General features: G+C 41.2%; 1 protein-coding gene across 1 annotated transcript in view; it reads right to left on the minus strand.

The window, feature by feature from the left end:
- Positions 1 to 26,441, minus strand: part of LOC145344494 (A disintegrin and metalloproteinase with thrombospondin motifs 20) — a 388,246-nt gene that overhangs the window by 35,121 nt on the left and 326,684 nt on the right. Inside the window, exons 30-31 of the mRNA XM_080191669.1 lie at positions 14,789 to 14,962; positions 2,935 to 3,105 (exon numbers count right to left, since the gene is read on the minus strand). Of these exons, the coding sequence (XP_080047795.1) occupies positions 2,935 to 3,105; positions 14,789 to 14,962 (345 nt within the window). The remainder of the gene's footprint in view (positions 1 to 2,934; positions 3,106 to 14,788; positions 14,963 to 26,441) is intronic.

Below are 26,441 nucleotides of genomic sequence, written 5' to 3' on the forward strand. Positions count from 1 at the left end.
TTGCTGCTATTAACTAAGTTAACCTCAGCTCAATTATTAAATTGTTTTCAATCTCCATGAACTTGTTTATTTCATAGACGAGATCCCACAGCTGCTCTCTAAACTAAGATGTGGGGATGTTGGCATTGGACTGGGGTGGGCACAGAAAGAAGTCTTACAACACCAGGTTAAAGTCCAATAGGTTTACTTGGAATCATGAGCTTCAGAGCACCACTCCATCAGATGAGCTCCACTCACCGGATGAAGGAGCAGAGCTCCGAAAGCTTGTGATTCCAAATAAATCTGTTTAACTTTAACCTGGTGCTTTGAGACTTCTTACTCTAAATGAAGGGTTGGGTTTTTGTATTTTCGATTCTTATCAGCATGTCAGATTCCTGGATCATGAATTAAATGAAAGAACTTATTCTGCGACATGTTTCAGAATTTAACAGAGCTAACAGGCTTTTTGATGTCAGGAGGGAGAAAATCTGTGAGGAAAGGTAATCACCTCTTGTGCACTGCAGTTGGGAGGGATCACTGAGGAAAATAATCCTCAACTGCACAGTGACGTGGAACACAATTGTTAAATTAGAAATCATTCTGAGAACAGGTACTGTGACACTGCTCATCTAATTAAATGTAAAAAAATGTCAAGTGTTCTGGTTCACATCTAGAGGTGGGAATATTGGAGAAGATGGAGAATTCCGCAGGAGTCCTTATAAACCAGCGGGATTTCTCCAACTGATTGTCCCTGCCCCCTGCCAATGACATAACGGTAATACTGACCTTAAATGTCGTGATCTCAATTTGCATCATTTAAGTATAATTATCACCCGATTATCTTTGTCCCGTTAAATTAACCAGCCATGTCAACATCCTCTTACACCGGAATAAATCACGATGGGTCCCCCATAATGTTTGCCTGGGTAGCAGAACTGGCTGGAGGTGCACAAATGAATACTGACCCTGGGAGGGGACTTGCCTGGGCAGAACCATGGCACTTCACCCTGGCATTACCCAGTCACTGCCCAGACACTAGCCCCTGGCATGGGGGGAGGACAGGAGTTTCATATTCAGGGTGGGGGGTTGTGCAGGGATGTTTTTAATTTTATTTCTTTATATCAATGGGAACTTAAAGGGCTTCCCAATCATTTAAAAGCCTACGCTGCGAAGTTGTGGGACCCACCTTATACGGTTCATTGGTCCATCAGTTTAAAAATACAGCAGGAAAACTTTTCAGTGCTACCTGCGGGCAACCCTTGCAGAATTGACATTTTTATTCCAGTGTTGACACTTTGCCAAAAATTGGCAAAATCCCTCCCAGTATTTGGAATCCTGTATCAGGACGTGACTAACATTAGTGGGTCAGCCTAGGCCAGAAATGGACTTGCATGAATTTCACCTGGACATGTTTATGTTCCTTCTGAATAGCAAGTTGTTTGTTTTTCCAAGAAACTAAAATCCAAACATGGAACTAGACCAAGTTATTATTGATAGCACAGATTCAGGGTTGAAGTCAAATATAGTTAAATCAAATGAGGTGAAGCACCCCAACAAGACTAATTTTTTCCCTAAAACTGGATTAATTACAATGCATTTACACAATAAAAGTAAATTATCGATTTACAACTTTGTTAGCCAGTGCTGGATGACCTCTGGCTGCTTCAAGTGAATTAATACATATGGTAGAAGTTTGTAAGTAAATATGGTTCAAGAGTTTTTAACTAGCGCAGCAAACAAACCATGTCTAAGAAGTAAAATATTTCATTTGATTTCTGAAACATTTGAGCCAATGAGAATTACATAATTGTGTGTTTGAAATGAAAGATGTACACCATGCCCTACACAATACTCATCATGTGTTGCTATCAGATCAACTATGGTTTCGCTCATGGAAGAAACAGCACCAAAATCTTCTCCCTGCCTTCTACCTGGAAAATGTACAGGTCAGGGGGAAAAATAGAGGGAGGCTAGTAAAGATCGTCTCCAGCTCTTTCCCACCGTGCTGTCTTGGGATTTACAGAAGGGTCTGTACCCGTTGAAGGCATAAACCCAGTCAAACTATTTTAATGCAAGGTTGAGCTCCCAACCCCCCATCTAAATATCTGCTGAATCTACCAATTTGGTGCAAGTTGATGACCTGTCAAGATCCATGACAAAAATAGAGGATCTCTGGGCCAGGCTCTGAAATCACAATAGGAAGGTAGGTTCAAGTTTAAATTTTACCTACCCTCCCCTTTCGATTCATTCGCTGCTACTTCTTGATCCTTATGAACACCTCACTCTTATTAATATCTCCTCATTTGGATCAGTGTCTATTTTTGGTATAGAAGGAGATCAGTTTGCCCTCTGTCTGTATTGTCTGAAACCTAATCCCATTGTCCAGATCTTGGTCCATAGAAATTTTTTTCATTCTTTGATGGGGAGTAGACATCACTGGCAAGGCCAGCATTTGTTACCCATCCCTACTTACCCTTAAATGGAGTAGCTTTCCAGTCCATTTCAGAGGCTACTTAAATGTCAGCCACATTGTTGTTGAGATGCAGTCACACGTAGGCTAGATCAGGTAAGCATAGCAGATTTTCTTCCTTAAAAGGACATCAGTGAACCAGATGAGTTTTCAGCGGCTGTGGTGGAATTTGAACTTGTGTCCCCAAAGTATTAGCCTGCATCTTTGAATAACTAGTCCAGTGGCATTCTCACGATGCCACCATCTCCCCCTCGAAATATGATTACATCTATACGAAGTGCCTTGGGATGTTTTAAAGGTGCTCTATAATTGCAAGCTGTTATTGAGCGAGGTTGTTACTCTGTGATCACCACTGAATTTAGGCGACTTGTGTTACAATCATGACAATGCAAAAAAAACCTGAACCGCTTACTTATGGATGGAAAAGCTACAAATGGCAAAAAAAAAATGTAATTTTCAAGAGTGGGAGTCCAAATAATTATTACCTGTGACCATTCCCCTGTTATCCAAATATATTCACAAGGTGCAATGATGCAGTTTTGCACAAGAGGAGGTCTGGTTGAATGGTTGCAGTAACTTGCTTCCACTTGCTTCTGGATGTGATTGACACATCGCACCTTCCGGTTTTGTATACCTTGACCACATGATGCAGAGCACTAGAAACAGGAACCAAAACGCAGGTAAGTACAAATGTGGGATTTCTTAACAGTTTTTGCAGACTCAGTGGTGAGTACAGCACCACATAAAATTTCAAGGCCACATGTAATCTGAATTAAATTGCAAATCCAACATGATCTGTTTTGCTGATTAATTTGTCTCTATCCTGTCTCAAACTGGATCCTGTGCAGTTAGACGCAGTGGTCACTTTGAAAATAAGATATTGTCCGTAAGTTGATGGTTATTTTGCGACATAAAATTTATTTTAACATCTACCTATCACAATTTTTTCATGCGTCTGCAGGCTAAACTTTGAAATAATTTCTCATCTACTTTTACTCTCCAAATAAACTACTTCAAACATCAAAGTTACATTGCTCAAGATTGCTCCACTGTTTCTATAAACTGCACTCATTGTCACTTTTACTATAATGTACCTTTTCTTTGGGGTAAATTTTGTTGTTTTGAAACTGTAATAACTTCCTAGACAGAATGAATAGGAAAGATCTCATTCCCTTAAAACTCAATAACCAGGACACACAAGTTTGAAGTAACTGGTAGGCAGATTAGAAAAGCATGGTGGCACAATGGTTAGCACTGCTACCTCAGCACCAGGGACCCGGTTCAATTCCAGCCTTGTGTGGAGTTTGCACATTCTCCTGTGTCTGGGTGGGTTTTCTTCGAGTGCTCCAGTTCCCTCACTCACTCCAAAGATGTGCTGATTAGGTTGATTGGCCATGGTAAGTTGACACTTAGTGTCAGAGAGTTAGCAGGGTAAATATGTAGGGGGGGATTATGGGAGTATGGCCAGGGTGGGATTTCTGTTGGTGCAGATTCCGTGGGCCAAATTGCCTCCTTCTGTACCGTAGGGAATTGATGATTATATAATGATACTTGACATTGAATATACAAGGAAGAACTGGGCTGGATTTCATGGATAGGAGGGATATTGCTCACTGTTCCCTCACCCCCATCCCTCTCCCTACTGTGAGAGAGAGCCAGCAGCCAATGCATCTAAAAGAAACCTCTTTCATAGACATAACAGGCTTCTGGTGAGCAAATGGGCCAAGAATGGGATTTTCGCCCCTCAGTGGGAGGAAGCAGCCTCAAGCGCTGCTGATGAATTGAATTGGATTGAATGCTGCTCAAACTGTATAGTGGGTGTTGTTGGGACTAAAGTAGGCAGGCTGGGGAGGGTTATGGGAAGGCATGGTTTGAAGGCCATCCGGGGAGGAGTAGGGGTGGGGGATTTCCAATGTTATGCAAAGGCCACCCACTGACTGCTGTGCATGCCCCTTCCTTCACACCTTTACATAAACGTAAAGGTCCACCGGGAGGGCTGTAAAACACAGCCCACTGGGTCAGATGACCAAAAGCTTGGGCACAGCAATAAATTTTAAGCATTATCTTAAAGGAGGAAAATGAGGTGGTGGGAATTACAGAGGGAATTTCCGAGCTTACTGGCTTGACAGCTAAAGGTGCAGCCACCCACAGTGGAGCGATTAAAATCGGGGATGCTTAGGATGTCAGAGTAAATATCTCGGATTGTGAGGCTGCAGGCTTTTACAGGGACAGGGAGGGAAAAGGCCATGGAAGGATTAGAAAACAGGATGAGAATTTTAATTTTAGGTCAACAAGCATAGGGTTGATAATTGTTTGGGACTTGGTGTGAGTTAAGTCACAGGCAGCAGAGTTTTGGATGATCTCAAGTTTACAGAGGGTACGATATGGGAGACCAGCCAGAGGTACATGGAATAATCAAGTCTAGAGGTAACAAAAGGCATGGATATGGATTTCAGCAGCATATGCACTGAGATAAGGGAAAAGTTGGAGTTAGAGGTAGAAATATGCAGTCTCGGAGATGGGTGCATATATATGGAAACTCATCCCCGGTTCAAATATGACATCAGGTTTGCAAACTGACTGGTTTAGTCTCAGACAGTTGCCAGAGATAGGGATGAAGTTGGTAGCTAGGGACTGGAGTTTGGAATGGGGACCAAAAACCATGGCTTCAAACCTCCCAATATTTACTAAGATACAAAGATTCCAGACAGATAATAACTCCTATGATCTTTCAAACATTTTTAATTTCAGTTCAATTTGCGTAGAAATCAGTGTGAAATCTTCAACAGAATTTGGGATTATTTTCAATTCAGATTCAAGCATACCCTGTTGAATGTTGGTGCTTGTTGTTTCATAGTTGCCAATGCAATATGTGGGAGATCCTGGAGGCTCCTGGTCTCCCATACGTCCATATCTGTTCTCGGTATGGGGAGCTGCGGTTCCTAAGGGACCAGGTTAAGGAACTGGAACTGCAGCTCGAGGACCTTCGTCTCATTAGAGAGAATGAGGAGGCAATTGACAGGAGCTGCCGGCAAGTGGTCACACTGGGGCAAGTGGGTGGAAGGCAAGTGGGTAACTGTTAGGAAGGGGAAAGCTCATGGGATGGAGAGCACGCCAGTAGATGTCCCCCTTCATAATAAGTACCCCTGTCTGATACTGCTGGGGGGGGGGGGGGGGGGGGGGGGGGGGGCAGCTCACATGGGGGAAGTCTCTGGAGCTGAGCCCGACCCAGTACTTCAAAAAAGTAAGGAAAAGGGGAGAAAGGCAGTGTTAATAGGGGACTTCATAGCGAGGGGGTCAGACAGGCGTTTTTGCGGATGCAGACAGGAGTCCCAGATGGTGGTTTGCCTCCCTGGAGCTGGAATGCGGGATGTCTCTGGAAGCGTCCCAGACATCCTGAAAGGGGAGGGTGAGGAGCTGGAGGTTGTGGTACATATAGGTACCGCTGACGTAGGCAGGAAGAGGGAAGGGGTCACGAAAAGGGATTATAGGGAATTAGGTAGACAGTTGAGAAAGAGGAACACGAAGCTAGTAATCTCAGGATTGCTGCCTGCGCCGCGGAAGAGTGAGAGCAGGAATGGAATGAGGTGGAGGGTGAATGCGTGGCTGAGGGACTGGAGCAGGGGACAGGGATTCCAGTTCCTGGATCATTGGGACCTCCTTAGGGGCAGATGTGACCTGTACAATAAAGACGGGTGGCACTTGAATCCCAGGGGGACCAATATCTTGGTGGGAAGGTTGGCTAGGGCTACTGGGGGGACTTTAAACAAGAAAGGTTGGGGGGAGGGAATCGAGATGAGGTGACTGAGAGCGAGGAGGTTCTCTCCCAAGTAGAGAAGGACTGTAGACAGTATGAGGGGGGGGTTAGATGGGTGATGGAGAAGGGAAGCGCCCAGACCGAGGGTCTGAGGTGTGTTTATTTTAAAGCCAGGAGTGTAGTGAATAAAGTGGATGAGCTTAGGGCGTGGATTGCTGCTTGGGAATGTGATGTGGTGGCCTTTACGGAGACTTGGATGTCTCAGGGACAGGACTGGGTACTTCAGGTGCTGGGATTCAGATGTTTCAGGAAGGACAGGGAGGGAGGCAAAAGAGGTAGCAGAGTGGCACTGTTGATCAGGGACAGTGTCATGGCTGCAGAGAAGGAGGATGCCGTGGAGGGACTGTCTACAGAGTCACTGTGGGTGGAAGTTAGGAACAGCAAAGGGTCGATAACTTTGCTGAGTGATTTTTCTATAGGCCGCCCAATAGTGACAGGGAAGTTGAGGTGCAGATAGGAAAACAGATCCTAGAGAGATGTAGTAATTACAGAGTTGTCATGATGGGAGACTTTAACTTCCCGAACATCGACTGGAATATCCCTAGGGTAAGGGGTTTGGATGGGGAGGAGTTTGTTAGGTGTGTTCAGGAGGGTTTCCTGACATAACACTAGGATAAGCCTACGAGAGGAGAGGCTGTACTTGACCTGGTGCTGGCTAATGAACCAGGACAGGTGTCGGATCTCTCGGTGGGAGAGCATCTCGGGGATGGCAATCATAATTCTATCTCCTTCACGATAGCATTGGAAACAGATAGGATCAGGCAGGCTCGGAAGGTGTTTATCTGGAGTAAGGGGAAATATGAAGACATCAGGCAGAAAATTGGATGAGTAAACTGGAAGGTGGTGTTCTTGGGGAAAAGTACTGAAGGAAGGTGGCGGATTTTCAAGGAATGTTTGTCTGGAGCTCTGCATGACAACATTCTGATGAGACAAGGAGGTTTTGGTAGGTGGCGGGAACCGTGGTGCACAAAGGCTGTAATAAACCTAGTCAGGAAGAAAAGAAAGGCGTACGAAAGGTTCAGAGAGCTAGGAAATGTTAAGGATCTAGAGGAGTATAAGGCTTGTAGAAAGAAGCTTAAAAAGGAAATTAGGAGAGCCAGAAGGGGTCATGAGAAGGCCTTGGCAGGTAAGATTAAGGAAAATCCCAAGGCTTTCTACAAACATGTGAAGAGTAAAAGGATGAGAAGTGAAGGGATAGAACCTATAAAAGTGTGAGGTAATTCACTTTGGCAGGATAACAGATGTGTAGAGTATACGGCTAACGGTAGGACTCTGAATAGTGTTGACAAACAGAGGGATCTAGGTGTATATGTGCATAGATACCTGAAAGTTGGAAATCAAGTCGATAAAGTTGTTAGGAAGGCATGCGGTGTCTTGACGTTTATTCGTAGGGGGATTGAATTTAGGAGCCACAATGTCATGTTGCAACTGTACAAAACTCTGGTGCGGCTGCACTTGGAGTATTGTGTACAGTTCTGGTCCCCACATTATAGGAAGGATGTGGAGGCATTGGAGAGGGTGCAGAGGAGGTTTACCAGGATGTTGCCTGGTTTGGAGGGAAGGTCCTATGAGGAGAGACTGAGGGATTTGAGGTTGTTTTCGTTAGAAAGAAGGCGGCTAAGAGGAGACCTTATTGAAACATACAAGATGATTAGAGGTTTGGATAGGGTGGACAGTGATAGCCTTTTTCCTCGGATGGAGAAAGCTAGCACGAGGGAACATAGCTTTAAATTAAGGGATGGTAGTTATAGGACAGATGTCAGAGGTAGATTCTTTACCCAGAGGGTGGTGGGGGAATGGAATGCCCTGCCTGCTGCAGTTGTAGATGCGCCTAGTTTGGGGGCGTTTAAGAGGTCCGTGGACAGGTTTATGGATGGAAAGGGATTGGTTTAGGTTAGAGGGCCATTGCTTTTTTCTTAATTGGTCGGCGCAACATCGTGGGCCGAAGGGCCTGTTCTGCGCTGTAATGTTCTATGTTCTATAAAAGGGGAAGGGGGAAAAGTCTGTGTGGAACCAGAAGAAATGGCAGAGGTGCTTAATGAGTACTTTGCCTCAGTATTCACAGTGGAAAGTGATCTGGGAGGTTGTACTACAGGTTTGCGGTGGACTGAAAAGATTGAGTATGTGGGCGTTAAAGAGGATGTGTTGGAACTTTTAAATTCTATCAAGATAGGTAAGTCGCCGGGACCAGATGGGATGTACCCCAGGATACTGTGGGAGGTGAGGGAAGTGATTGCAGAGCCCCTGGTGATGATCTTTGCATCGTCAATGGAGACGGGAGAGGTTCCGGAGGATTGCGGATGTGGTTCCTATTTTCAAGAACCGCAACAGGGATAGCCCTGGAAATTATCGACCGGTGAGTCTGACCTCAGTGGTTGGTAAATTGATGGAGAGAATTCTGAGGGACAGGATTTATGAGCATTTAGAGAAGGTTAGTATGATCAGAAATAGTCAGCACAGCTTTGTCAAGGGCAGGTCATGCCTTACGAGCCTAGTTGAGTTCTTTGAAAATGTGACTGAACACATTGATGAAGGAAGAGCGGTGGATGTGGTTTACATGGACTTCAGCAAGGCGTTTGATAAGGTCCCCCATGCAAGACTCCTTGAGAAGGTGAGAGGGCATGGGATTCGAGGGGCTTTGGCCTTGTGGATCCAGAACTGGCTTGTCTGCAGAAGGCAGAGAGTGGTGGTGGATGGGTCTTTTTCTGCATGGAGGTCGGTCACCAGCAGAGTGCCCCAAGGAGCTGTTCTAGTACCCTTGCTGTTTGTCATTTTCATAAATGACCTGGATGAGGAAGTGGAGGGATGGGTTAGTAAGTTCACAGACGATACGAAGGTTGGTGGTGTTGTGGATGGTCTGGAGGGATGTCAGAAGTTGTAGCATGACATAGATAGGATGCAAGACTGGACAGAGAAGTGGCAGATGGACTTCAACGCGGATAAATGTGTAGTGGTCCATTTTGGCAGGACCAATGGGATGAAGGAGTACAATATCAAGGGTAGGAGTCTTAGCAGTGTTGAGGAGCAGAAGGATCTTGGGTTCCAGGTCCATAGGACTCTTAAATTGGCCTCACATGTGGAGGATGTGGTCAAGAAGGCATGTGGTGTACTGGCCTTCATTAAATCGGGGGATTGAGTTTAGGAGTTGGGAGGTAATGCTGCAACTTTATAAGACCCTTGTCAGACCCCACTTGGAGTACTGTGTGCAGTTCTGGTTGCCTCACTACAGGAACGAGGTGGAAGCTATTGAGAGGGTGCAGAGGAGATTTACAAGGATGTTGCCTGGATTGGGAGGCATGCCTTATGAAGATAGGTTGAGGGACCTAGGCCTCTTCCCCCTGGAGGGACGAAGGTTGAGAGGTGTCCTGATAGAGGTTTATAAAATGTTGAGACGAATAGACAGGGTGGATTCTCGGAGGCTATTTCCCAGGGCTGAAATGGTCACTACGAGAGGACACAGGTTTAAGGTGCTGGGAAGCAAGTACAGAGGAGATGTTAGGGGTAAGTTTTTCACTCAGAGGGTGGTGAGTGAGTGGAATCGGCTGCCGTCGGTGGTGGTAGAGGTGAACTCGCTGGGGTCTTTTAAAAGACTTCTGGATGAGTACATGGGATTTAATGGGATTGGGAGTTACAGATAGTTCTATGGCCTGGTGGGTATAGATGTGATCAGCGCAAATTGTGGGCTGAAGGGCCTGTTTGTGCTGTAGTGTTCTATGTTCTATAGCTGAATATTCATGAGAATGATACAATGTACTTTTTTGAAAATGCACACTGCCTAATATTCTACCATCTGTACCACATTAACCCTATTTGTACAAAATGGCATGTAATGTGAGGTACTAATAGGCTGAGCTCATAATGCCTCTGAGTATTCTTTCCACCAAATCTCACTTTAGCCAGCTGTTTTCCTTCACAATTTGACATCTAAATCTGTACCATAGAAATTGCATTAACAGTTAAATTGTATTGTGACTGAGTCAGCAGTGAATCTACCTACAATGGACCATAAATATAAAACTACTTAATACCGGCTGGCTGTCTTCAGCTCTAATTGCACTTCGTAAGTCATCTGGGACATGTACAAGATTTCCAACATGGATTTAAGGAGTCCTATTAATCCTATGCATGTGAGAAAAAAATATCCTTTTCATTAGGTTTCAAAGATGTTAGAAAGATTTCAATTATAAACTGCTACATTTAATCTGGAAACATGTACTTATTACATCTGATGAACTACTCAATGCACTCATCATTTTAAATTAACAAACCTGTAGAAGCATTCACACACAAGAAATAGAAACAGGAATAGACCACCAGACCCTACAAACCTGCCCCAACATTCAATACGATCATTGCTCATCTATGCATTTAGGGCTTAATTGACTTTATTTTAATTAAAAATGAGAACTGCAGCCCACGTGGCTTCCACCGCAACACCAACTGGAATCCACAGGGGTCTCCTATGTAGAATGTTGCTTGATAAATTAAATAACCTATGTATAAAGATCTATGTTCTGTGGCTCCCCTGTGATACAGGCTTACTTACAGACGATTTGATTTTTACAGAGGTGGAAATAAGTCTAAAAGTATGTGAAACGATGGAGATTTCCACATCACTGGCAGGGCATCCAGACTATTTTTTGTGTTATAGTCAATAAGAACATAATATCAAATGGAAAAGGCTATTTAATAACAGGCGAAAGAGTAGTCCTTGTATGTCTCGCCTCATTATGTTTGAATGTCTCAATAAGAATGAATTACTTTTTTTCTGAGTGCAGTGATATATTTAGTCAATTCAGCTTGCCCTGTTATTTAGGTACTCTTTCAAGATCTGCGCCAACAATTTTTCATATTTCTCTGATCTCAAACTTAGACCTCTATACTTCCTGTCAAATCAGGAATCTGTCTAAAAAGTACCGTACATCAATTAAACCAGCACTCACCGTACTAGGTGACAGACTCCCTCACACATTGGCAAGTTTATATATTAATTTAAGTAATGTTGGGGGGGTGATAATCTTAAAATCTCCAGGATACCTAGTTCATCATTCTCTCCCCTTTTAAACAAAAGTGTAAACTGATCCCTTCTCCAGTCCACAGCACCATTACTACATTCAGGAAGGATTGAAAAAGTATTTTTGATCCGATTTCTTTCTACAGCTTAGAATGGATTTTACAGCATCCAGTTACTTAGTAACATTAAGTTCTGCTAACTCGGAACTAACTCCTTTTCCACAGTTAATAATTCAACTTGATCTTTTGTCAGCCCAGCGTCCTTATCTGTGATTCTTCACTCACCAATTTCTAATTTTACAATGAACCTAATTTTGTTGTGAGCACTATCTTCCAATTGTTCCCATACTCACCTACACATCTGCTAATTCTCATTCTTCATGTCCTGGGACTAAATTGAGCAACGTTTTTCTTCTTGTTGGACTCGAAATATTCAGTTTTAAAAAGTGTTCCTGGGTACTTGTGTCCTTATGCAACATATTCCCAACTTCAACCACATAAATTACCTTTATCCTGGTCTATGCAGGGATAAGTTCAAATCACCTCATGCCATTCCCCATTACTTGTAGATGTCTGTCTGAACTGTCGTAGATCTTATCTTCCATCTCATTTTCATCATTTACCAGTCTGTAATGTACACCGAGAATTGTACCACTTGCCTTCCTATTTCCAACTCTATTCATCAGCATTCTGTGTTAATGTAATAATTGTCCCAGTGTATCATAGAATCTCTACAGTGCAGGTGGCAGCATTTCAGCCCATCTAATCCGCACCGACCACAACCCCCACCCAGGCCCTATTCCTGTAACTTCACATGTTTACCTTGCTAATCCTGACAGGGTCAATGTAGCATGGCCAATCAACCTAACCTGCACATCTTTGGACTATGGGAGGAAACCGGAGCACCCGGAGGAAACCCATGCAGAGACAGGGAGAATGTGCAAACTCCACAGACAGTGACCTGAGGTCAGAATTGAACACGGGTCCCGGGTGCTAACCACTGTGCCACCTTGTTCCAGCTAACTGTAAAATATTTTACTAACTCCATCTCTCTTTTCTTGTTTCTCTCTCCTGAAGATGTTGTAACTAGGCAAATTAAGGTCACAGAACATCTCTATCAAAATTCTTATCACTTCTTCTTTCAGAGTTGTTAGTGCTTCAAACTCTTTAATATTGTTTTAAATCTCTGAGCACTGAATGCGCCTGTCCTCCAATGTTCGGCAAATTATTAATTTGACTGATTTCTGACACGACCTTTGACTGATTATGAAAAATTGTGCACAGGCCATATACCTAGAAGTCATTGTAGAAAGTAATCAGTAGAGGAAAAAGAATGTAAATTTTATACCATGTAACCAGTAACATACAAATTTAACAGTATCATATTGAAACAATAATAGTGCCAGTAACACTGTACCTTGAACACTGCATCCAATTCTGGTTACCAGGGCACAAGGGAAATATCAAATCTTGAAAATGGTGAAAAGAAGTCCCAGATAGTTTATCCTAGGACTACAGAATTGAGTTGAGGCAAAGTTGCAAAACTTGCACTCATCAGGCTTGAAGCGATATTGAAATCAGTGACTTTAGATATCTATTTAACCCTTATTTTAAGTCATATTAGGATTGTAAATCAAATGGACTGTAATGTTTTGGAGCCTTTGTCCACTTCAGAAAGGACCTGATGCAAAGAGAGGTATGCTGGCAAAATACTCTCTCATAGTTTAAAAAAAATCAAGATGTAAGGTAGTTCAGATGCTAAATGGAATTTACTTTCCCTATTGACTAAATAATTAGGGATTTGTTTGTTTAGCTAGATAATTGCAAAGTACTTAAAAATATTGCCCCTGATATTTAAGGAGCAGCAGGGAGAGAGCAGATGGCAGTTGTAGAGGCTCTAGTCAGCCAGGTTTACAGACTTCCATGAGAAGGCTGCAGCCAGAGATCAAGTAGCAAAGACCAAGGTTGTGAGGGGAAATGGTGTTGAAGAGGTAGAAAGTTGACACAGAAATTGTGGGAGTGGAAATAGAAGAATTTGTTGGTCATGAGATGGATGTTTTGGACTGCCAGAAGCTTGGATCATGGCAGAGATACAGCTACTCACAAGAAGGCTTGTCGGCATGCTTGGGGGGATGGGAAGAGGATGCGTACCTGCTCTGCCTGGGTCACAAGCCAGAAAGACACTTAATTGTTGGACCCTGCCATTATTGCTTCCTTTCAGCTGCCAAATTTCCTCAACCACGGGAAAACTGGCCCGCAGCCATTCATTGTAAAAGTCTGTCAAATGTAAGATGTGCAGCTTTGTTAGCATACACAAGTTGCTGACCTGTCTCTTGAAAGCAGTTTAGTTTCCTGACCCCCCTCCCCCCCCCTTACACACAAGCCCCTTTCTTCACCTCACCCTAAAAAAATCACACGTTTGCTAAAACTGGAAGTATGCATTTTCAGGGTGGGTTGGGTTGCATGGTCAGGTTTTTTAAAATTTTAACCTCACCTATCTGCTCCTCTCCCACCTGTGGTGAGGGTTAACATTTCCTTAATTGAGTTGAAAAAACTTTTGATCCCTGGCTGTCTGTGTAGAGGGTGATAGGCAGGTTACAAAAGACAAACTGGCTTAATGCAGACAATTGAGAAAACTTAAACACTGTCCAAAAAGTCATGAATGTTGGAAGGACACATCCAGTAAGACAACTCACTGAAGTGAAGCATTCTGGCACGTCCTTTATTTGGTTTCATTATATGAAGATAAATTGTACTAATTGAACTAAATTAATCTGACCGCAACTTTTGCTCTGTATGTTCAGCTACTGTGACAGAAAGCAGTTTAAGCATTCATATCAATCTTCATCTTCTCAAGCATTTGCCTTCAGGGTGATCCAATCTAGATCACAAGAAAATTTGACTGTTTCAGTCTCCAACTTCTGCTGTAGTACAAATAGAGAGGATATTGTGGAACAAAGTACGATCCTCAGGACATTTGCTGAATGAGTGACAATTAAAAAGTACCTAAGCAGACCAGGTGGAATTGGTTTTGGAAACAGAGAATGTATTAGAAAGATTGATATCAAAAATACTTATTCATCCAAAGAGTTAAATCCTAGAACAAAACGTCATTAAAAATTTTGGATGTTCAAAATTACATTAATTTTGATATCACTGAAATGCAGGAATAGAACCTATTATAAAAAAGAGTTCCAGTAACATGTCGCTGGGTAGGTTCTGTATAAATGAGTGAGACAGCCATGTTACAGGGTTAAAGTTCTCGCCACACAAAAAAAGAGAACATTTAAACAATACTGTCTGGATTTTTGGAGACACAGTTTGCGGCTTCCTTTCGAGTTCCCATGCATATCTGGTTTGGCACCTGGTCAAATAACTGTAGGCACTATTTATGCCGGAACATGCAAACATTTATTTGAAGTCCTTAATCGAGAGGAAGCCCCATAAAAGAAGCCCCTCTGTCATTTTTTTTTGACGTTAACTTTTTCATCTTATCAGGCCATACTTACGTCTTCCCATTCATCTGCAAGCCATTCATAGTGCAGACAGTCAGGCAGCCGGCATTGCTGTGTGCTGGCTGGGCGGGAGAATGGAGCGCACGTCTCTTCAATTATTCGACCGACGCCCTTCAGCCGGCAGAACACTTCCCTCTGCTGAAACCCTACTCCACAGGTCACTGAACACTAGCACCAAAAAAAAGGCCAAAGAAAAACAAAGGTAAAGAATAATTTTGTTGAAAATGACCAATTTATATTTGTTTTCAGTGCTTAAAAATGCTTCCTAAGGCAAAACAAACTGGAGCAATAAGTAATGGGCCTGCCTGTGTGACTGACTTTGTTTGATATGCGTGATCTGAGACTTCACTTACAGAGCAAATTGTGTATGAATTGCCGATTAAGAATGAGACAATTTTTTTTTAAAAATTGACAGAGCAATTACTTCTCCATCAGACTTACATTCCACGAGAAATCTAACCACAAAATAAAGAGCAGCTGTTGAGTTCAGTCAGATCATACTCCAGTTATTTTAACATGGGGAAGCTCCTCTCTTTCAACAGCTGCATCCAAACTGAATAGATTACTGAAATGTCCCCATTTTAAGACACTTCCACAAAACTGTTTATGTTCAAAATGAATATATGGTTTCATTAGACATGGTTGGCAGACAATGATCTGTCCACTTATTTCAGATGGCTTTTTAATTTTTTTTTCTTTGTACTGTTGTATGTTAACATTTGCTTATAACATCTCATTATAACTGAAGTACTTTCATTGAAATATTCGAAAGTATGATACGAAGAGCCTTGTATTAATACAAGAGCCTTGTATTAATACAAAGCTCTTTCACAACCTCAGCCTCAAAGCTTTACAGCCAAAGAAACACTTTTGAAACATGAATAAAAATGTTAGAAATATTCAGCAGAACTACTCTGACAAAAGGGTCATTGATCTAAAATGTTAATTCTGTTTCTCCCCAGAGATGCTGTCTGGCCTGCTGAGTATTTCTAGCATTTTTTTAATTTCAAATTGTCAACATTTGTAATTTTTTTTTGTGGAAGGGGAGGGGTTAGGAACAATCATGGGATTGTTTGCAGTCACCTGAAATGGCAGACAGGACCACTTTTTTTATATCCTCCAAATGATGGCACCTCCAACAGTACAGCACTCCCACAGGTTTGTACCAGTTTACGTTCAAATCACTGCAGTGGGACCTCAGCCCTTTTGATTCAGTGGCCACCCCACCAAGCTGTGATTGACACCTCAGATCCAGCTTCAGTGATGCAGCACATTTATGCAGCAACAGACATTTCACTCAATGTCAGAGTAGATTTAAATGCAGTGTCACCCATTGCTGTTGCTACTTTCAAAATTTTGAGGTTATTTTTAGGCAATCTACTTTGAAAAATTCAAGGATGTACTCGTGAGTTTTCAGGGAACAAGAACAAAATTAATTGGAGCTTTAACAACAAATTGTAAAGAAGTATTCACCAAATTTAACTTAAAGGAGAATTCCATCTAGATTTTTAACCTTTGGAAAAGAATCATCCTCATAGAATAGTGAAATAAATTCCCAGAATGACGATCAGAACCTAATTAGTTTTAAAAACAAAGGATTTACCAAGGAGAGTTAAATGGCAGAGTACTTGAACATGTTATCCTCTCAATTTTGGGACTCAGTTTGATTCCAACACAAAGTAGTAAGAAGACAGTCTAGATTCTCTTATTTGCTGCACTAGGTTCATTGAAATTATGCCAAGCACAATTGGTAAGATTCCTAGTGATAGGGGCTCATAGTATGTTACAGTCGCTATTATGGCACTCTGTCACCTTAGAACCTACCTTTGACCAAGCTTTTGGTCACCTGTCATTATATTTCTTTAGTTACGTCACAGTACTGACCGTACTCCAATGACACAGCCTGGGATGTTTGCAGAGTTTTATGGACCTGCACTGGTTGGTCTGCAGGCAGGGTGGCCATTATAATTAGGCGGGTGGCATACCCAGTACCTATCTGCCCACTTAACCTGTCTGTAATTTTATGCAGGTCAGGCTGGGCCTTGAGCAGCTCACCTTCTCTTGCCCCAGATGAGGCCTTTACGTGTCAATTAATGACCATTTAAGGGACTGCAGTTTTGAGGCTGGCGAAAGGAGGTCAAGAATGGGACGGGGAAGCCCAGCACATTATACTGCTTGGGCTGAAAAGGTGGGATTGTGGATGGACACCTCCGACATGGGTCCCCTTTCCTGATTGGAGGGGCTGTCAAGATGCTGCATACACCCCTGGTCTTTCCAACCTGACACACCCTTCTCAGCCCTCAGGGTCTTCCCTCCAGTCCCCACCGTGAGAGCCACGTACTTACCTGGCCCTGACACTTAGATTAGTGGGACTAATTAAGGCCGTGCTGTGACTACTGCTCCCAGTGGAGTTGAGTTGATGGGACCGCACTGCTACTGGCCAGTCAGATTGGCAGGCCTCACTCTGCTTTGGGACTTCCTCTGAAATGAGGGAATCCTGCCACAGTACATATATTCAAAATATGTTCTTAAAATGTGCATACAGTATGATATTTTACACAACTCTTTACAGCTATAATGGCACACATCTTCAGACTTTTAATTTTTTGTGTAAGATTTACATGTTCAAATCAAAAGCTTTTCAAGAAGAGTGTAGTGATCTAGTTTGTCTGTCAGAATGATATTATTGTATGTTATGGGTTAAAATAGAAAAAGATGATTTTGGACATTGCATTTTGATAGAAATGTTGAATAGCTTTTATATTCTGAAAAAGGGAACCTATTTTACTCTTTCTTGCCATGAATTGTAACAAATACCACCTTAGCCTTCAATTTCTGTCTTGTGTTAATTAATTCTTATCATTAATGCAATAGATGAGAGATGTTCTACAATCTGAGTTCTCACATCCAGTACCCGGTTAAGTTGAGTACAGGTGCATCTACTCAAAGTGACATGTAGCTTAAATTAAATCTCCACCAACAGTGCTATAATGGTAACATTGGAGATGTCACGTGATTACAGTGTCATGATTTTTTAAAATTGATGGATATGTACATGCATAGGAAGAATGAGGTAATTTAATTTTTTCATCAATCTGGCTTGCTCACATGGGGATAATTGGGATTGTACATTATTAGCACAAAGCGATCGTGTTCTACAGATCATTAAGTTCAAAATCCATAGCAAAAATGTTATTTCTTAATTTCATGGTAGTTAAAGCAACTATATAGGTAGAAAGACTGACAATTATGTATACAGATCATCTTCTAAGATGTTTATGCTTAAAAATTGGCCTAGAATTTATTTGAGACATTTCAAATTTGTGTTATTTCATTAGTAAAATATAGAAGGATCAAGCAGTGATAAATACAAATTTTCAGCGTGTCTTTCTTATTTAGTTGGACCATACTTCTGGCAAATTCCACAATAAATCTTCGAGTGCTAACAGATTCCCTTTGATACCCCAGAGATTTGAGGCTGTCATGTATCGCTACCTATGCTGCCAATTAGAATAAAGATATTTTGAATGAAGAGCTAGAAATTCATTACGAAAAGGACAGAACCTGTCCATCCAGCCACTAAGCATTGCAAAGTTATCAGTTTTAAAATTTTAAAACATGATTTGTGTCAATTAATTTCTCCTGGCATCAAATTTAGAAGGAACAGTGCTCAGGGATATGGTGAAATATGGAACTGAGCAATTAAAAGGACAGAGTTAGTTTAACAAAATGGTCTCTGTCTCTTGCCTTGTTCTAAATGCAGTGTGATAAACAGAAGGCAAATAAGCTTCTGTAATTGCTCTAGCTCACATTCCACAAATGTAATCTTACAACACCGCGTAGTGGTTTTTTTTAATAGTTTGTACTGTACTTAAAATTAATTACACAAAATGCAATCTTATGAGATTAAGTGGGGCAGAAATGTGGTGCTTCCAATGGTGCAAAATTCTTTGGTTATTTTGTTCTTCTAGAGCTTCGTGATTTTAATAATGCAGAACTCAGGGGAATGTTTTACACAGCTGCAGGCAGCATTTCGGTTGCTTGTACCTCCAAGTTGACATGACAACTTTATTTTTATAAATGATCCTTACAACACACAATTGGATTTATTTATTTTGCTTTTCTTTGCTTGGTCTGATAACAGGTCTGAATCAAAAATACGAACTGGTCCCATTTCTCCTTTCAGATGCTGATGGAAACAAAGTGAAATTCCAGCAATTTCTACTTCAGATTTCTAACGTTCATTTCTTTTTTCTCATCGCCAATGAAAAACACTTTTGTTTCTCAGCAATCAGAAAAAGAAATCATTCCAATTCTGAAGCAATAAGAGGCTTTTCGAAAAGAGTGGCAATATCTTTATTTCTGATCTGCATTTATGATTCCCCATCGATGGGCTGCTTTTAACAAGTTAAACAAGGATATTTGACTGAAAGCAAAGGCATTTATTTTGTAATCATGGGGAAGAGGCATAATGACCTCCAGCAGTATCTCAGTTTGTGAAAGATACACCATACATAGACCAAACAAAGATTTCTTCCTAAAGGACAAACTTCCCAATATAAAGTTTGGATTGCACATTTGTATAATTCATATTAGTATAAGTACACTTTCCTAAATATACTTTGTTAAATTAGCCATTGTTTCCTTGGCTGTAATCTGAATATATGACCTAGGCATTCTGCACAATACAGCAACCTATTGAACAATGTTATGGATTCTTGAATTTCTTTGGCTTCCAATTCATAAGGGTTTTACTAATCGAATAATTGCATTGCCCTGACATTGATTTGTCTTTATCTTAAACTAAATATCTGGCTTTTAATCCAATTGCAGCTGATGTTTTCATCCAGATTGAATCAATATTACGGGTTATCAGACACAGTGTGGAGTGCAAGTTAGGTACTAGGCAATGAGACTAAGTCATAGGCACTGTCATAACCACTCCTGACAGATTAGAAGAGGTATGAAACCATACCATGAAACCATTGTGCAATTTGACACACGAGCAAAGGCCAATTTTAAGTGCAGGACTAATGGGTTAGATTTAATGGAAGTGATAGGCATCTTACCTGCTGGCTGTCCAGCCGGTGGGGCTCCACATCATCTCTTTAATGGTGTTCTACTGCATAAGTACTACTCAGGCAGTGATTGATCTTTACCAGGATTAAGGGCCCCAGGAGCATAAACCTCACTGGCTGAGAGCTTCCAACCAAAGAGACATGGTCGCTGCTGCTGGTATGACACCTACCCGAGGCCTAGAATGGCTAGCCTGATCTCAGGCCACAGGTGAATGATGGTGGTGTAGGTGGGGTCAAAAGTGGAGAGGAAGGAATCAGCGGCAAGGGTAGGATTGTGGCTCTCTGCAGGACCCCATTCCTGATGATGTGTCCTTTGGTCAGGTATTTGAATGAGGGTGTCCCTTAGTTGGGCGTTAATTGCTGCTTACAGGCCTTTCTGCCACATATTTATTCAGGACAGAAGTAGAAAGGTAGCAAGGTCCTCACCTGCCATCTGATTAAATGCCAGCTTGCATCACAAGAGAGGGCATTAAATTCCATCCAATTGCAAGTAAGTTTGAAAATAATAACTTGTTTGTGCAAAAGTGCACAAACCTATCGTGCCAGAGTTCCACTGTGTCTTCTACTAACCAGTTGCCTTCATACGGATAAAATGAAAGCTACAAAATTCAATGACAATAAGGGACAGGATGCCAATCAATAACATCATATGAAATTTACACTAAATTTTATTGTGTAAGTTGAGCTATTCTTGGGATGTATGGCAGAGTCCTTGTATTTCAGATTATTGAAGATGCTTATTTAATGATATGAGTCAGAGGGACACACAGGTATGTTCTGCATCCTTTCTCTGCCCGAAGTAAATGGCCCAGAAACTATTCATTTCCCACTTTTCGTGCCATTTCTCCAAGTTTCTGCTGGCCCCTTGCCCAAGTTGTAGCACTAGATTGTTGATAATTCTACAGAATTCAAAGTCAAAGTTCTCCTTTAAGATTCAACACTTCTCCGAGGCATCAAACTGGCAGACATGCTATTTGTTTAGTCTTTCCTGATGGCAGGTCTCATCCGAAATGTTTTTATCTTGGAGCCTGGCAGATCATTTGCGCACTTTCTGGATCTTTGCATTTAAAAATAAATCTGACCATATTTTTTATGATTTCAATTTGAGATATGGATTCACTTCAAGTTCCACTGATCTAATCAAAATCCGCTCTTCAAAATGAGCAGTGCTTCTCTGGCAATGAAGCTAAATAGAAAATAGCATAATTAGCAAAAAATGTCTTATCTGCATTTGGTCTGTGCCCAGGGAGAAGGAGTATGCACTACCCTACAGTATGCTCAAGACTTTCTCTGACTGATGGCCACCACAGGGAATGGAGTTTCTAATAGGCACATTCAATAACATTATGATTTAGTTTCACAAGTTTCTTTTGGTTCTGTTGAAATTTGAACTTTACATTTTATTTATTTTATAATTTTACCCCCTTTAAAACAAACAGGCGCATCCTAATTAGTTTCACTGGAGCAACCCAGTATCATCTTTTTGGAACAATTACAAAGATGTAATTTAACAAGAGCCAACCATGCACCACCGACTTTTGGACTAATGTACTTAGGAAGGGGGCATATTTTCAACTAGTTCAAGCCATGGGACTTGGAGTTAAACTTCACCCCTCCAAGAAAGAAATAGATTCTGACTCTTGGATTATTAACATGTTCAATCTTCACAACTGAAATATTTTAAAGGGGAGTGACATTACAATCTATATTCCCTTTATTTCCATGAACTAACCAACTTCCTAGTGTAAGTGATCATACCTAAGCATGTGGAATATTTACAGTTTTAGTTGTTCTCTCTTCAAATGCAATAAATTGTTCATAATAACAACACTTTTGTGAGTAGACAAACACTTATAGCTATTGCATGGAATCTACTAAAACTGAAATGGGAATGGATTAAATTAGAGAGATTATGATCCAAGATCAGAAAGGGGAAAAACAGCGGTAATTTCGAGGGACTTTGTTTTTACAAGAGCTAGTTTCATTGGGAACAACTCTACTGATTAAAAGCTTTCAGGAAAATTTAAAAATCCTATGCAATTTAGAAACTCAATCATGTTAAGCAGTTCGTAAAAAGCTGGATCAGCTTCATTATTTAGTACTTAAAGATAGTATCCAAAACAGCTGGCACTGATCCAAAAGGCTCAGGAGCTTGGTAGGTTTGCCCTTCCTCAACACCCCTCAATTGAAGATGACATCCATGCTTCAGAAGATTTTCAGAACAAGATTGAACAGTGTATGTATTGTCCTAATCAAACTGTACTTTGTATATAACATTTCTTTTCCCAGGGAGTTGGAAGTAGTGCTACAGATTTGAAACATATTTCCCAAAGTACTGCTCCATCAGCAGGTCTACATATATGCCATTCTGTATCACTAAGCCTACATTATATAAATGATATTCTCTCTCAAACCAAATCAAGCATTGTAGAAAGGTTTCATTTTAAAATAAGCACATTTTGTCTCTTGTTCAACTTGATGAAAACCTGATTTGTTTCCCCAGCATTTTTTTATAATACATCCTAACAAAATGCAAGATCATCAGCAGGTGATACAAACTAGCTGGATTTGATAATAACTTTATTTCAAATCTAAACTCTTTGAGGATAACTACAACTTCACAACCTGTACAGTTTATTTTCCATTATTGGCCCAAGTGTATGACGTGACAAATCTCAAACCCCACCAAACCTGAACTATTCTGGCCCCCCTCCCCCAGTAAACACTAACTTATTCAATTCTGACTCCTTGGTACAATTCATTCAGTAACCCATGCTTTTTTTCTGCATATGCTCTGGGAATGTTTCAGTTGCTTTTGGCACGAGGTGGTGGATATTTTATGAACTCCAGCCATAATACAGCTGCCCCTGCCCTCTTCTCCCATACATGTGTTGGGGTTGCTGTGTCTCTTATGCGGAGCCTCAAGGATTATAAAACACACACTCCACCTCTCTGTTCTGATGGTTGAGGGGCTTATTATGATTGCATGAAGGTCACCAGTAGCACCTCTTAAACAACAGTGGCTAGATTTAATTAAATTAGAAAAGGCTAGCTCACCAGAGGTTGGGAAAATGTACAATTTTGAATCAGAAATGGAATCCCTTTGAACAGTTTAGTGGGATTAAAGCACAACCTGGAAACCACAGACCCAAATGGATTCAAACATGATTATAATAAATGTGTGGATGTTTCCATTACCTTAGTAATATGTAAGGATTAAATCAATTTTAGATTTATTTTCTCAGTGGTTGAATTGGCAAGGAGCCCTAATGCAGGTTTGTTGTAGGTTAATGAAATATTCAACACCAAAATTAAGTTAAAAGGGTCTAGATGAATGTTAAAAATACAAGGAACAGACCCAACTGAGAAAGCAAAATGAAACAATGCATAAGGTAACTATAAGATAGGTGAGAGTAAAAGGAAAATGAAACAGAGTTGTGTTCGAAACAAATGGGCAATCAAGGAAAAAGAAATGAATTAAAAAATGATGGATGTAGCATTTCAAAGGCTCATTTAAATGATGTTAAATGATAGTGCAGAACAACTTATCCATGTGAACTTTCATTATGTACCATCAGCACCCAACTCTCGGTTGAAAGGAAGATCAGTCTTAACAGGACTAAAACATTGCCAAGTAGAGAGACAAACGTAAAACCAGACACAAAAGAAATTTGCAGCTAAGTAGAAAGCCTTTTCATGTGTAATAGTTGAATTTTCCAGCCCTTCCTCCATTCCTGCCAGTGGGATCTTTTAGTCCTTCTGATGGCAAACACCACAAAAACACTGTTGACATTCACATCGGCAGGAACGTAAGATTCTGCTGCCAGCCAATGGCAAGCCATGGTGGGGGGTAAAATATCCTGGCCTATGAGTGAAATAATGACAATGTTTAGTTGGTGATATAACAGTTACTGGCACAGGTATACTGCAAGATAGATAATGAAAAGACAGAATTTTGCTTGCAGTTCCTCCCATGGTGAATTTATGATTCCAGTTTGAATATCAGTGAGGACAAAGTGGGAAAAAAAGGTTCTTTTTTTCCTCAGAAGGACAAACAGGGTTAGCTTTAAGCTGAAAAACCTAAGTGAAGATAAAAGACTTAATGCAGGACAGTAGCAAAACTGAAAAAGGCAGTACAGGAGATGACGTCAGGGGCAGCACAGTGGTTAGCACTGCTGCCTTACAGTGCCAGAAACCCAGGTTCAATTCCCGGCTTGGGTCACTGTCTGTGGAGTTTGCACTTTCTCCTCGTGTCTGCATGGATTTCCTTTGAGTGCTCCGGTTTCCTCCCACAGTCCAAAGATGTGTGGGTTTGGTGCACTGACCAGGCCAAATTCTCCGTCAGTGTATCCAAACAGGCACTGGAGTGTGGCGACTAAAGGATTTTCAAAGTAACTTCATTGCAGTGTGAATGTAAGTCTACTCGTGACTGATAAATAAACTTTATTTTAACTTTAGATGCAGCAAATATGCAAACCATTTAACATCTAAATAAATCTTAACCTTACACAATTATGGCAGAGGAAATGACCAATCACAATCCCCCACAAATAAACAAGTGCAGCAAAAATTATTACAAAGAACAGTGGTCCCTAAAGTCACAAACTTGAGTGACACTGGAGTTGCCTCTTCCCTGAAATTTAGAACAAAATATTCTGTACCTGTGTCAAATGCTGGTGTCATGGACTCATTATCCCTTAAAATTTGCTTCAGTGCTTCTCAACAATAGAAAAGACCTGGGTTTAATTGGAACTCCAACTTGCTTCAATCCAAAGTTTATTTGGTTATCTTACTATTTCCAGCTGGTAATCCATGTTTAAAGTTTATTTATTAGTGTCACAAATGGGCTTACATTAACACTCAATGAAGTTACTGTGAAAATCCCCACACTCCAGCGCCTGTTCGATACACTGAGCCAGAATTTAGAATGGCCATTGCACCTAACCAGCACATCTTTTGGACTGTGGGAGGAAACTGGAGCACCCGGAGGAAACCCATGCAGACTTTGCACAGACAGTGACCCAAGCTGGGAATTGAATCTGGGTCCCTAGTACTATGTTGCAGCAGCGCTAACCACTGCGCCATATGCCGTTCTCCCTTATTCACGTGAAACAGTTTGCATAAAATGCTTTCACTTAATCATGAGGAATAATTCGCCGTCATGTTTATCCCAGCGCATTCTAATTAGAAATGGATTAAATTAGTGAGATAATGATAGCTTTGCCAATTTTGTCATTGCAGTGAAAATCTGGTCCATTATGGCGACAGCTAAGAAACAAAAATATAAAAGACGGTTATTGTTGAAATGTCCTCTTTAACTTAAGATATTCTATAAATACACAAAGGCCAAAAGAGTAACAACAGAGAGGGTAGGGCTTCTTAAGGATCAACAAAATCATCTATGTGCGGATCCACAAGAGATGGGTAAGATCCTAAAAGAATATTTCTCATCAGTATTTACCGTTGAAAAAAAAGAATGGATGTTAGGGAACTTGGGAAATCAATAGTGATGTCTTGAGGAGTGTACATATTGCAGACAAGGAGGTGCTGGAAGTCTTAAAACGCATCAAGATAGATAAATGCCTGGGACCTGATGAAGTTTATCCCAGGACATTGTGGGAGGCTAGAGATGAAATTGCAGGTCCCCGAGCATAGATATTTGAATCATCGATAATCACAGTTGAGATGCCTGAATATTGGAGGGTGGCAAACGTTGTGCCTTTGTTTTGAAAGGGCTGCAGGGAAAATCCTGGGAACTACAGGCCAGTGAACCTCACATCTGTGGTGGGTAAGTTATTGGTATTTTGAGAGACTGGATCTACAGGCATTTAGAGATGCAGAAACTATTTAGGGACAGTCAGCATGGCTTTGTGAGTGAAAAATCATGTCTCACAAATTTTATTGAGTTTTTTTGAAGGGTTAGCCAAAAAGGTAGATGAGGGCAATGCAGTTGATGTTGTCTACATGGACTTTAGCAAGGCCTTGGACAAGGTACCACATGATAGGTTGTTGCATAAGGTTAAATCTCACAGTATCCAGGCTGAGGTATCTAAATGGATACAAAGTTGGCTTGATGACAGAAGCTTGAGGGTAATTGCAGAGTGTTGTTTTTCAAACTGGCGGTGTGCCTCGGACCAGTGCTGGGTCTGCTGTTATTTGTCATTTATATAAATGATTTGAATGAGAATATAGGAGGCATGGTTAGTAAGTTTGCAGATGACACCAAGATTGGTGGCATAGTGGACAGCGAAAAAGGTTATCTAAGATTACAATGGGAATTTGATCAATTGGTTCAGTGGGCTGATGAATGGCAGATGGAGTTTAATTTAGATAAATGCGAGGTGATGCATTTTGGTAGATTGAACCAGGGCAGAACTTACTCAGTTAATGGTAGGGAGTTGGGGAGAGTTACAGAACAAAGAGATCTACAGGTACAGGTTCATAGCACCTTGAAAATGGAGTCATAGGTGGACAGAGTGGTGAAGAAGGCATTTAGCATGCTTGGTTTCATTGGTCAGAACATTGAATATAGGAGTTTGGACATCTTGTTGAAGTTGTACAAGACATTG

The sequence above is a fragment of the Carcharhinus amblyrhynchos genome, chromosome 6, assembly GCF_965287045.1.
Source record: "Carcharhinus amblyrhynchos chromosome 6, sCarAmb.v2.hapA, whole genome shotgun sequence".
NCBI classification, from domain to species: domain Eukaryota; kingdom Metazoa; phylum Chordata; class Chondrichthyes; order Carcharhiniformes; family Carcharhinidae; genus Carcharhinus; species Carcharhinus amblyrhynchos.